We start from the raw sequence: 11,013 nt of genomic DNA on the forward strand, positions 1-11,013 counted from the left end.
ATGACTAAAAGCTTGACATGGTATGCAAAAAAAAACCCCGAAGACAATACAAATACAAATACATGAACAAAAAATGTTTTAACTGTCAGTTATGTCATTTTAAAATTTTCCAAAACTAACATTTTCTTTGATTGACTGATATTAAATTGATTAGAGTCAAGTTTAGTGTGAACAATATTACACAAGCAAGCACGTGTGCGCATGCGCACATATTAGAATCCCTTCGATCGCTTCTCATATGTGCGCATGCGCACATATTAGAATCGCTTCGATCGCTTGTGACGTGATAACTTTGCTTTGATCCTTTCTGATGTCATAACTTTGCTTTGATTCCAAAACCTATAAATAGAAGCGCTCACCTGTTACTTTATGCTTAACGGACGTTGACCTGCAGCAACTAAAACCCTTTTGAGAAGATTTGAGAGCAATTTACGAGAGAAACCAAAACAAGTTCAGTTTTGTTTCTCACCAATTCACAGCGCAAACTTTACACCATGTCAGCCAACCCATCCTTCGGCTCAGATGAGCTTGGAATATCTAAAGGGACCATTTTGGGAGATCACCACATGGTGGAGGCTTTCCTTGGAGAAGGAAGCTTTGGTGTTGTAACCAGATGTCGCGATACAAAAAACAACAAAACTGTTGCTGTTAAAGTCAACAAGAGCGACCCTGAAATTCTGCTCCAGGCAAAACTGGAAATTTTCATCCTGGAGCAGCTACGACGCTTGGATCCAGACAGGTGCAACATCGTCGAATGGAACGGCTATTTCCTCGATGGAGAGCGCATTTGCCTGAATTTTGAACTCCTCGACCAAAGCCTGTCAGACTACATAGGGGACCGGAATAACCGAGGTCTCCCAATGAGAGAAATCAGGCCAATTTTGCATCAGCTTGCAAATGCTCTATTCCACCTGGGTTCTGTGGGAATAGTGCATGCTGACCTCAAACCTGTCAACATCATGGTTGTGAACCGCAGTGAGTCTCAAGTCAGAGTCAAACTTATAGACTTTGGCATCGCATGTAACACCTCTGCAGTGATTCCTGGTGACTGTGTGGGGACAATTGGTTATTGTGCACCTGAGATTATGCTTGGCACTCCATATGATGAAGCAATTGACATGTGGTCTCTAGGGCTGGTAGCTGTGGAGCTTGCTACAGGGGTGCCTCTCTATCCTGGGGAAGACGATTATGACGTTTTGAAATTCATAATTGAAACCCAGGGTCAGCTACCAGATCATCTCCTAGAGTCTGGCTTGTACACTGACAGCTATTTCATCGAGGATAACCACAAGGAACAGCGCTGGACATTTAAGACCCCAGAACAATTTCAATACGAGACAGATTATCGATCCAAGGAAACTCGATCGATAAAACTTAAGTGTCTCGATGACCTCGAACAACTGCTGAAAGTTAGGCGAGGATCGGAAAATGGCCAAACATTATTTGTAAGGCTAATCAAAGAAATGTTGGCCTTGGATGCAAATCAGCGCATAACACCCTCAGAGGTTCTGAAGCATCCCTTTTTCGACCCTGGCCTCTCAAGGAGAACCCCCTGCACTGACATGAATAGTACAGGGGGAGAACTCCTTGTGCTCTCTCAGCAGCCTTCAAGCTGGAAAAGTCATGGATTGCAAAAATTCAGCTGCAGTTTCCAAAACTCAGTTGAATTTCCTCAAAAAGGAGACATCAACACCTCAGCCAACCCATCTGCCTCTGAAGATGATCTTCAAATAACGGAAGGGACCATTTTAGGAGATCACCACGTGGTAGAGGCCTTCCTTGGAGAAGGAGGCTTTGGTTTGGTAACCAGATGTCGCGATACAAAAAACAACAAAACCGTTGCTATTAAAGTCAACAAGAGCGACCCTGAAATTCTGCTCCAGGCAAAACTGGAAATTTTCATCCTGGAGCAGCTACGACGCTTGGATCCAGACAGGTGCAACATTGTGGAATGGAACGACTATTTCCTCGATGGACAGCGCATTTGCTTGAATTTCGAATTGCTCGACCAAAGCCTGTGGGACTACATTGGGGACCGGAATAACCGAGGTCTCCCAATGAGAGAACTCAGGCCAATTTTGCATCAGCTCGCAAATGCTCTGTTCCACCTGGGTTCTGTGGGAATAGTGCATGCTGACCTCAAACCTGGAAACATCATGGTTGTGAACCGCAGTGAGTCTCCCGTCAAAGTCAAACTCATAGACTTTGGCCTCGCATGTCCTGCTTCTGCAGTGATTCCTGGTGACTGTGTGGGGACAACTGGTTATTGTGCACCTGAGGTTATACTTGGCATTCCATACGACGAAGCAATCGACATGTGGTCTCTGGGGCTGGTAGCTGTGGAGCTTGCTACAGGGGTGCCTCTCTATCCTGGGGAAGACGATTATGATGTTTTAAAATTCATAATTGAAACCCAGGGTCAGCTACCAGATCATCTCCTAGAGTCTGGCCTGTACACTGACTGCTACTTCATCGAGGATAACTACAACAAACAGCGCTGGACATTTAAGACCCAAGAACAATTTCAATACGAGACACATTATCGATCCAAGGAAACTCGATATATAAAACTTAAGTGTCTCGATGACCTCGAAAAACTGCTGAAAGTTAGGCGAGGACCGGAAAATGGCCAAACATTATTTGTAAGGCTAATCAAAGAAATGTTGGCCTTGGATGCAAATCAGCGCATAACACCCTCGGAGGTTCTGAAGCATCCCTTTTTCCACCCTGGCCTCTCAAGGAGAACCCCCTGCACTGACATGAATAGTACAGGGGGACAAAACCTTGTGCTCTCTCAGCAGCAATCATCGTTTGGGTGGCCAGAATTCTAGGGGAGCTAGAAATTCTTGTGGAAAAAAAGCCCAAAACAATAACATCAACAAAAACAACCAATGAATGTGGTCTTAAACTTGGGCACAATTTGGCTTGAAATCCATCAACTAATCTCTCAATATTCAAAGCGGAGCAGCAGACAACTTACCATCACATCAGTCCTTCAATCAGACCTACAACAAACGTCTTCAGTCTCTCACCCCAACCGGTCGCAGCAGATGGCCGCCCCGACCTGAGCCTGGTTCTGCCGGAGGTTTCTTCCTGTAAAAAGGGAGTTTTTCCTTCCCACTGTCGCCAAAGTGCTTGCTCATAGGGGGTCATATGATTGTTGGGTTCTCTGTATGTATTATTGTATGGTCTACCTTACAATAATACATACAGCCTTGAAGTGACTGGTGATGTGATTTGCTGCTGAATCAATTCGGAACTAATTGGAAATCTGGATATTAATTAAATAAACCTGCTTTGAGCATCAATTAATTGTTGTTTGAAATTCTTTATAAATATATAAATATAGTGCCACTCTTCTACTGTTTAAATTGCAACTGTTTAAAACTGACTAATTTATTCATACACTTGAGCATAAACACATGCACAGTAAATGGCCTGTACTTGTACAGCGCTTTACTTAGTGCCCAAGGACCCCAAAGAGCTTTACACTACATTCAGTCATTCACACATTCACACACTGGTGATGGCAGCGACATTGTAGCCACAGCTGCCCTGGGGCGCACTGACAGAGGCGAGGCTGCCGGACACTGGCGCCACCGGGCCCTCTGACCACCACCAGTAGGCAACGGGTGAAGTGTCCTGCCCCGGGACACAACGACCGAGACTGTCGGAGGCGGGGCTCAATCTGGCAACCTTCCAATTACAGGATGAACTGCGAACTCTTGAGCCACGATTGACCTATATACACATATACTTTACAGTACTAGTCAGTGCTTACATACTAGTTCTTTTCCCTACTTTTTCATGCTTACTGGTACAAATGCCTGTTACTAGAGTTAAATGCTATCGATGTATTCTCACAGTTATGGAACTGTACAAATGCATACAAAATAACGCTCACGTAAACATAACTGTGCACTAGTTTGCCCTTATTGCTGCAGTTTGTTTCAAGTTGTTCTCTCTCTCTCTCTCACACACACACACACACACACACACACACACACACACACACACATACACACACACACACACACACACACACTCACACACACACACACACACACTATGTAACGTTTCAGCAAAAAAATACCGCCCCTCCCCCCCACAGTGACACCACCACCACTAGTCTGCACAGCTGACATAAGGCAGCATGGATCCATCCTTTCATGCTATTTATGCCAAATTCTGACCCGACCATCTGCATGTCAGAGCAGAAATCAAGACTCATCAGACCAGGCAACATTTATCCAATCTTCTCATGTCAAATTTTGAGAACTGTAGCTTCAATTTCCTGTTCTTAGCTGACCAAAACGCTCTTCTGCATTCTTTGGTTGCAACAAATGGTTGTATGAGCTACGGTTGCCTTCCTATCAGACATTTTTCTCTGACCGTTGACATCAATAAGGCAGTTTTTCCAAGAGAACTGCCTTTCACTGGATATTTTCTCTTTTTTGTCACCGAAAAGGGTGTCTGTGTTACTTCTTGTCTTATATATATTGTCTCTGTTTTCCTCTGTCCTTTGTCAGAGTGCCTGTTCACCTACCCCCTGTGTCTCCATATTCCCAGTGTTCAAGGTTTCCAAGTGTTTTCCCAGTTTAGGTTGTCATGGTTGGTTCTGTTTGCTACTCAGCCAGAATAAACAGCTCGCTCTTTTTAAAAGTAGGCTCCAGAATGGATGATTGCATGTTCGCATGTCTTTATGCAACACTGAGTGTGCTGAACTAAAGGTAGGCCTAGTTTCATTTTCATGGTCATTATTATCAAGACAATGATTACGCCTTATTCTGATTATTTCTCCCTTTTGGAGGTGTAACGTTTACATGAGGGATGTAGGAACATTTCCCCCTAAATATTTTTAGATAAACTTTTGCTAAAGTCACAGTTTTTGTCGTATTGATGATGCAGCTAGAATAAGTGCTTTTAAATAAAAGAATAACCATTCAAAGTGCTCAGTGGTGAAACTGTAACTCTTTCAGAGTTTGACAGCTGGACAAGTGATGCCGTATTTAAAGAAACATGAGATGAGTGCAGCATATTATCTGAACAGAGATCATTCAATGAGCAAGAATAAACACTGAAAGAGAAACACTTCACTGTTGATTATCATATGAAGTCTAATGAAAGCTGTTAATCTGTTAATATCCTGTTAATCTGCATACAGTAGAGTTGGATGTCTCGAGACCGGACGTGGTCTTGGTCTCGTCTTGGTCTCGACGGACTTTTGTCTTGGTCTCGGTCTTGGTCTCGCTGTTTCGGTCCTGCGTTCTCAAATCGACATAGTGTTCGGGAGATTTGGAGTCAACCATCAGCGGAGCGGGGGGGGGGGGGGTTGGCTTACTGGGCTTAAGCCCGGGTCATTTTTTCAGAAGCATGGGGTCTTTTGGAGTGTAATTTGTTAGTTAGATGCCTGACTGACAACTGTATAAAACAAAAACAACACACGAAGCACAGAGCGCACCGTCGTAAATTCCCCCTAATTTTGGTATGATCCGAGCTCAGGCACTGGGCGACTGAGTACAGCACCCATGTGAGCGAGGGGGGAGAAGCTGCTGCCTGCGAGTTTGCTGCAGACAGAGGAGAGCTTAAGTTTGACCAGGTACCAAAGCAAATCATTCGTACTGAACTAATAATGTAAATATGACGGTGTATCACAAAAGATTGATATCAAACTGATCACTTGGTTGCGTTACTTGCTCTTCGAGTGAATCAACAAATGGATAAATAAAAAGCCGAACAGCAATGCTGATTTTTTAGAGTCTTAGCTTACATTTCATATTTTCAGTTGTTACCCTCCACGGCTAAACAAACTCTCTAAATCGGTTTCAATTGTGTACTGATGTACACAACAATGGACATAAGGAGCTTCTTTCAAAGAAAAAACTCAGGTAGATGTTATTTTATATATTATGCTTTGGATGTTGTTCAGTATATCTATGCAAAACAAGAGGAATTTCAATACACAGCAGTATATTCACACTTGAAACCAGATATTTACATACACTTTATGGAGAAAACATAAAAACTTTTTTTACTGTTAAACATCAATTTAGAGTAAACTTTTGTTTTAGATAAATAAATGTTGAAATATCTTTTGAATTAGTTAAATGTCAGAATAAAAAGAGGGAGCTGTCTATTTTAATCACTTTCATCAAATGTAGGAGTACATGTACACTAAGTTTATTGTTAATTAATAAGAAACTCCAGACGATTCGATTCTGAGCTGAAGAAGCTTCTGATAGGTTAGTAGAGTCCATGTGAGTAAACTGGTGGCACAGCTGTGGATGCATATAAGGCAGAGAGTGATATTATACCCCTTTCGTCAAACGCAGTGATTTATGACCCCCTTAATTGATTTATGACCCCTAATTAAATTATCCCCTAATTAAATTATTCATGAGCTCCGGAAGTCCGGAAGTAATTAAATTATTCATGAGCTCCGGAAGTCCGGAAGTAGGAAGTAATTAAGTAATAAAAATATGATATTCATAAAAATATGATATTCATAAAAATATGATATTCATAAAAATATAATTGATTATTTAGAAAGTATCTTATATATCAAAATAGCATTCTTTTATTTCTTTAAGCAATTAAATTTTTATTTTTTTATGCTCAAAAAACGCCATCTGGTGGCGGGTCAGTGTGTGTGCGCGCGCCCGCGCGCGCCCGAGGCTGTGTGTCTGGGCGCGCGGGGGCGCGCCCGTGTCTCCGGACCGTGCTCTCTCGGGCTCCGTGCTCATGTGTTTAAAAATGTATTAAACCATATTAAAATTGTTTAGTTAAACTTGTGCTTTTGTAACGTTCAGTATGGCCACAAACACATGCTGCATGCCCTGGGGGAAAACTTTATTTAGATTTATATGCATTTGTAGATTTAGAATAAAACTCATACTCAGAAAAAATTCGCGATCCCCTAACCCTCCTTAGATACATAAGCAGGGAAAACTCCTTAAAAAACCCTCCGCTATTTCTCCAAAACCCTACAATAACTTGTTAGGGTACCCCCTCTATTCCCAAAACCTTATATTCGATAACAGGGAAAATCCTGAAAAAATCCTTAGTCTTTTTTCTCAAATTCAGCGCCCCGCGGCTCCCTTCATGCTCAGCCAAACAAAGCCAAAACTCCTTTTAAAAATTTCTCCGCGATTTCTCCAAAACCCCTAGAATAACTTGTTAGCTACCCCCTCTATTCCCAAAAACCTTATATTCGATAACAGGGAAAATCCTTATTCTTTTTTCCTTCAAAAACTTCCCTCTTACTAGCAAGCTCTAAAATTCAACCCACACTCTAAGTTCTACCTCGCTCTTAATCTCCGATCCACAACTTCTTGCAGAGCACAATTTTTTCCTGCTTGTTCGCTCCCCGCTCTGCTCCCTAATGCGCTGCTTACCTCGTTTGAAAATTCCCCCCTTAGACCAACTCCGCCTCACTGCGCCCCGCTGCCAATCACATAACCCTTGCACCGCTCCCTTCGCACCCCGGTTAGCCAATCCGCTCCAGGTCTGATTTTACGATCTCCCGCTGAGGTTAAGACTATCTTCGAACCCCCAGAACACATCTGACTTCAGACGTATCAACAACTGGCGCCGCTCAGACTGCTTGCGAGTTCGCATAGGGAGCGGCCGATTTCAACAGCAACTTGCGTCTCTTTCCTTATCCGCATATCATTCGGTAAGTGTTAATCTTCCTCTCTAACTACATTTTTGCATTTTCCTTTTTACCATTCTGTCAATCCTTTCATTTAAAAAAATAAATAAATATCACAATGCTTTGTAACAGGTACAATACACCATCCATCCATCCATTCGCCTCCACTTATCCTTTTCTCAGGCTCGCGCGGTGCGCTGGAGCCTATCCCACGTACAATACACTTTAAAATATATATAAGCTCCACTTTTAACTCCCGTAAAAGTTTATACATTACATGTCTACATCACCTATCATGGCCTCATCGGGTATCTCATATCATCTTGTTATTGTTATGTTATTTGATATTTTGCTAGTTTGCGTGTTTTAAAACTCTTTTTGTTTTTCTTTATATTTTTAGACCCAGATGTGTTAACCTGATCCCTGCGAAACACCAGCTCTGCGTGGATTTTGACCGCGAGTGACCGGATGTTGTTTCCGGCCTGAGGTTGCCTGAAATGCCGTGAGGCTCGTTTGAAAGATTGCGCCCGAGACCAACTCCGCCTCCAAGGCATGCCTACCTTTAGCTGCCACCAGTGAGATATCAGAGCCGGGCTCCACATATCCAATCAGGAGCACGAGCAAGACAGCTTTTGCAGACTCTCCAGAAATATACAAGTGCTTACCAACTGCTCTGCAACCCAGTGTTTCTGGTCCCCTCACTAACATCGCTTTTTGAGATATTTTTTATGAACCACCAAAAAAGCAATTTTACCCCACAGTACAGAAGACTGGGTCTGAGGGCAGCAGCGGGGACAAATGATTGTAATGAAGCGACGGACATTTCATGGCTGGTCTTGCATAATCGTGAGTTATTATGTCATATGGTGATAAGTACATAGTTTTGCAAGAGGCATACAAGCACTGTGGAAAAAGTAATCATAAAACTGTTTTTGTGAACACCCTACGTTATGCTTTAAAAAATGTGATACATGTAATGTGATCATCAAAGAACATGATTTTTTTTTAAAAACTTTTATTCTTATGCTTTTAAAGTATGTCAGATTATCTTAAAACACTTATTTGTATGTTATAATGTTTTTCTTACACCATGTGTAATTTTTATAGACACCTTATTCATTGTATCGGGTTGATCTTTGATAAATAAATAAAATATTTAATCTTGTATTTGTGTACTTTCTGGTGATTCAATAAAAAATTAGTCACATATCGCTCTGATAAACACAGATGGCTGAAAGAAATGTTTGATGGAACAAAGGAAACAAGTGTCTTGCTGCTAAACTTTTAAGTCACCATGGTTTAAATGAGAAAGTCTGTATGTAAAACATGAAAAACTCCATATCAGTGATATCTACAAAGGTGTACTCATTTCTTTGTAATGGTACTTTACTGTTCCAATGAAACAAAAAGAAAATCTCATTTTTAAAGTACATTTTTCGGCCATCCTGACCTATTTTCAGGGGCAAGAATGTTGATGTTAGACTGTGTTTTAAATCAGGTTGTGATCTTAAACTAACTATCACAGCACTGATTTCAGTTGTAATGTCAATTAGAATCCCAATTTGGCTTTTCTCCAGTCAGTGTTATGGTGAAATTTAACTTGTTCTTTTGTGTAATTGCACATGGCCCAGCAAAGGACCCCTTAGTAAGCTGTACAGCATAAGTTTTCAATTCACTTTTGTCAGAAAACTTCACAGTATGAGAAGTTACAGCACAGTTTCTCCAAACGTGTGGTTCTTTTTCAGCCAGCGTGCTTTTAGAGCATCTACATTAGCTCATGTAGTAAAAGTACAATCAGTAAGTGTACTTTAACATTTGAGATTCCGAGTCACTCTTGCTTAGATCATGTGAACTACATCATGAACCTTTTTTTGTATAATGCATCAAACATGTTCAAATCAGTTTAGTTAAAATAAATTGAAAATAATCTAGAGACAAGCAACTCCTTTTTAGCTTCTGTTATGTATTTACCTCTCACACCTTAATCTAGATGTTAGTGTTCTCAGAGTTAACATGTCTCATGTTGCCATGTTGTATTTCTAATACCCAGCCTCAGTGTTCGCCCTGTTGACCCTCAAATCCAAACACCAATGATCTAGATATTCACAAAATTCATAAGGAGATTCTTAAGGTCTTAAGTTTTTTTTTAATGTTTTACAAAAAAAAAAACTTCACATTTTTTATATTTTTAAACGAAAGTGACATGCAAGGATATTTTTCTTTAGTGATGTTGCTTCAGCAATCTCAAATACTAATTATTCTGGGAATTTTTATGGTCAAACTATGTGATTTTCCAAATGTGTGTGTGTGTGGAGTAAAATGACCTTGTTCTTATGATGTTGTCACCGTGAATCATTTAGGATTAACAACACAAATTGTATCGATAGCAGAAACAGTCTTATAACTTATAATTCTCACACGTTACCGCTAGTTTTACAAACGCAGTCTTCTTCAGCTCTGTTTATGTAGCTTTTATGAAACTGATTTTCCATAGTACAAGTAGAATTTAATTTTTCTTTGCTCTCCAGTATAAATGCAATAATTTGCAGGCTTTTTACTGAAACTCTCACAATGCAACACTCAATGCTCAGAGCTTCATATATCAACAGCTCTGAAAATATCTTCTTTTTTAAAGTAATGTAGGACAGGATCTCTCACTCTCTGTGTCTCAAAAAAACCCCAACTAAACTGGCAATCACCACTAAACAAATGAAAGTAGTTTATGGCTTTTTTATCAGCTGCATTTCTTTCATTTATGTATTGATCCCATTGTTTATTGGTAATGCTTTTAGGTCACTGTTTTAGCATGTCTGCCTCACACTCCATTTAAACAGTTTAACAGATAGTGGGGTCTGGTAAGGAAGTTGGGGGGAAGCAGACAACTCCACAGGAAGAGTCTTTTTGTCCTTTCTCCACTGTAAAAGATAGCAAGGCAGTGTGAAACTTTCTTTGCGGGAAAGACAAAACTGAGAGCCATGCTAGGCTCAGTGAGAGACTCTGCTCACCCTCTGCCCCAGCGATGGCAGTCCCTCACCAAGCTTGATTTCTGTTGTCTTGATTAAAGAATATTAGCTACCGCTCATCGCTTGTCTGCAGGCTTTATTAAACGGAAAACTTCCACAACAACCTCTAAACAGTGGTTTATGGCTTTTTGTCACCTGCAACACCATGTAACACTTGGATGTTAGATTCTTTTACCAGTCAGTGTTGTTAGCCCCAACCCCCAGGCTCCAGGTGTCTGAGCTCTAACCCTGGCTGCCAAATGTCCCCCTGAGGCCTTTGTGCCTTTTACCACCAGACTAAGTTTGTAGTCCTATCTACTAATATTATTTTATTTTTTTTATTATAGCACAAGTTTCAGT

The 11,013-nt window shown here is 41.0% G+C and overlaps 1 protein-coding gene across 1 annotated transcript; it reads left to right on the forward strand.

The window, feature by feature from the left end:
- The first annotated feature begins 494 nt into the window (after positions 1-494).
- LOC146608755 (uncharacterized) lies at positions 495-2,831 on the forward strand. The gene has a single exon (XM_085348681.1). The coding sequence runs from the start codon at positions 495-497 to the stop codon at positions 2,829-2,831; it is 2,337 nt and encodes a 778-aa protein (XP_085204807.1).
- The last annotated feature ends 8,182 nt before the right edge of the window (positions 2,832-11,013 follow it).

Source organism: Diplotaxodon limnothrissa, linkage group LG23, assembly GCF_057381915.1.
Source record: "Diplotaxodon limnothrissa isolate DT_005_m linkage group LG23, D_limnothrissa_male_GT1.1, whole genome shotgun sequence".
In the NCBI taxonomy this organism is placed as follows: domain Eukaryota; kingdom Metazoa; phylum Chordata; class Actinopteri; order Cichliformes; family Cichlidae; genus Diplotaxodon; species Diplotaxodon limnothrissa.

What these genes read in the sequence shown, in the direction of transcription:
- LOC146608755 (XM_085348681.1), top strand. Translation starts at nt 495, where the DNA reads ATGTCAGCCAACCCATCCTTCGGCTCAGATGAGCTTGGAATATCTAAA.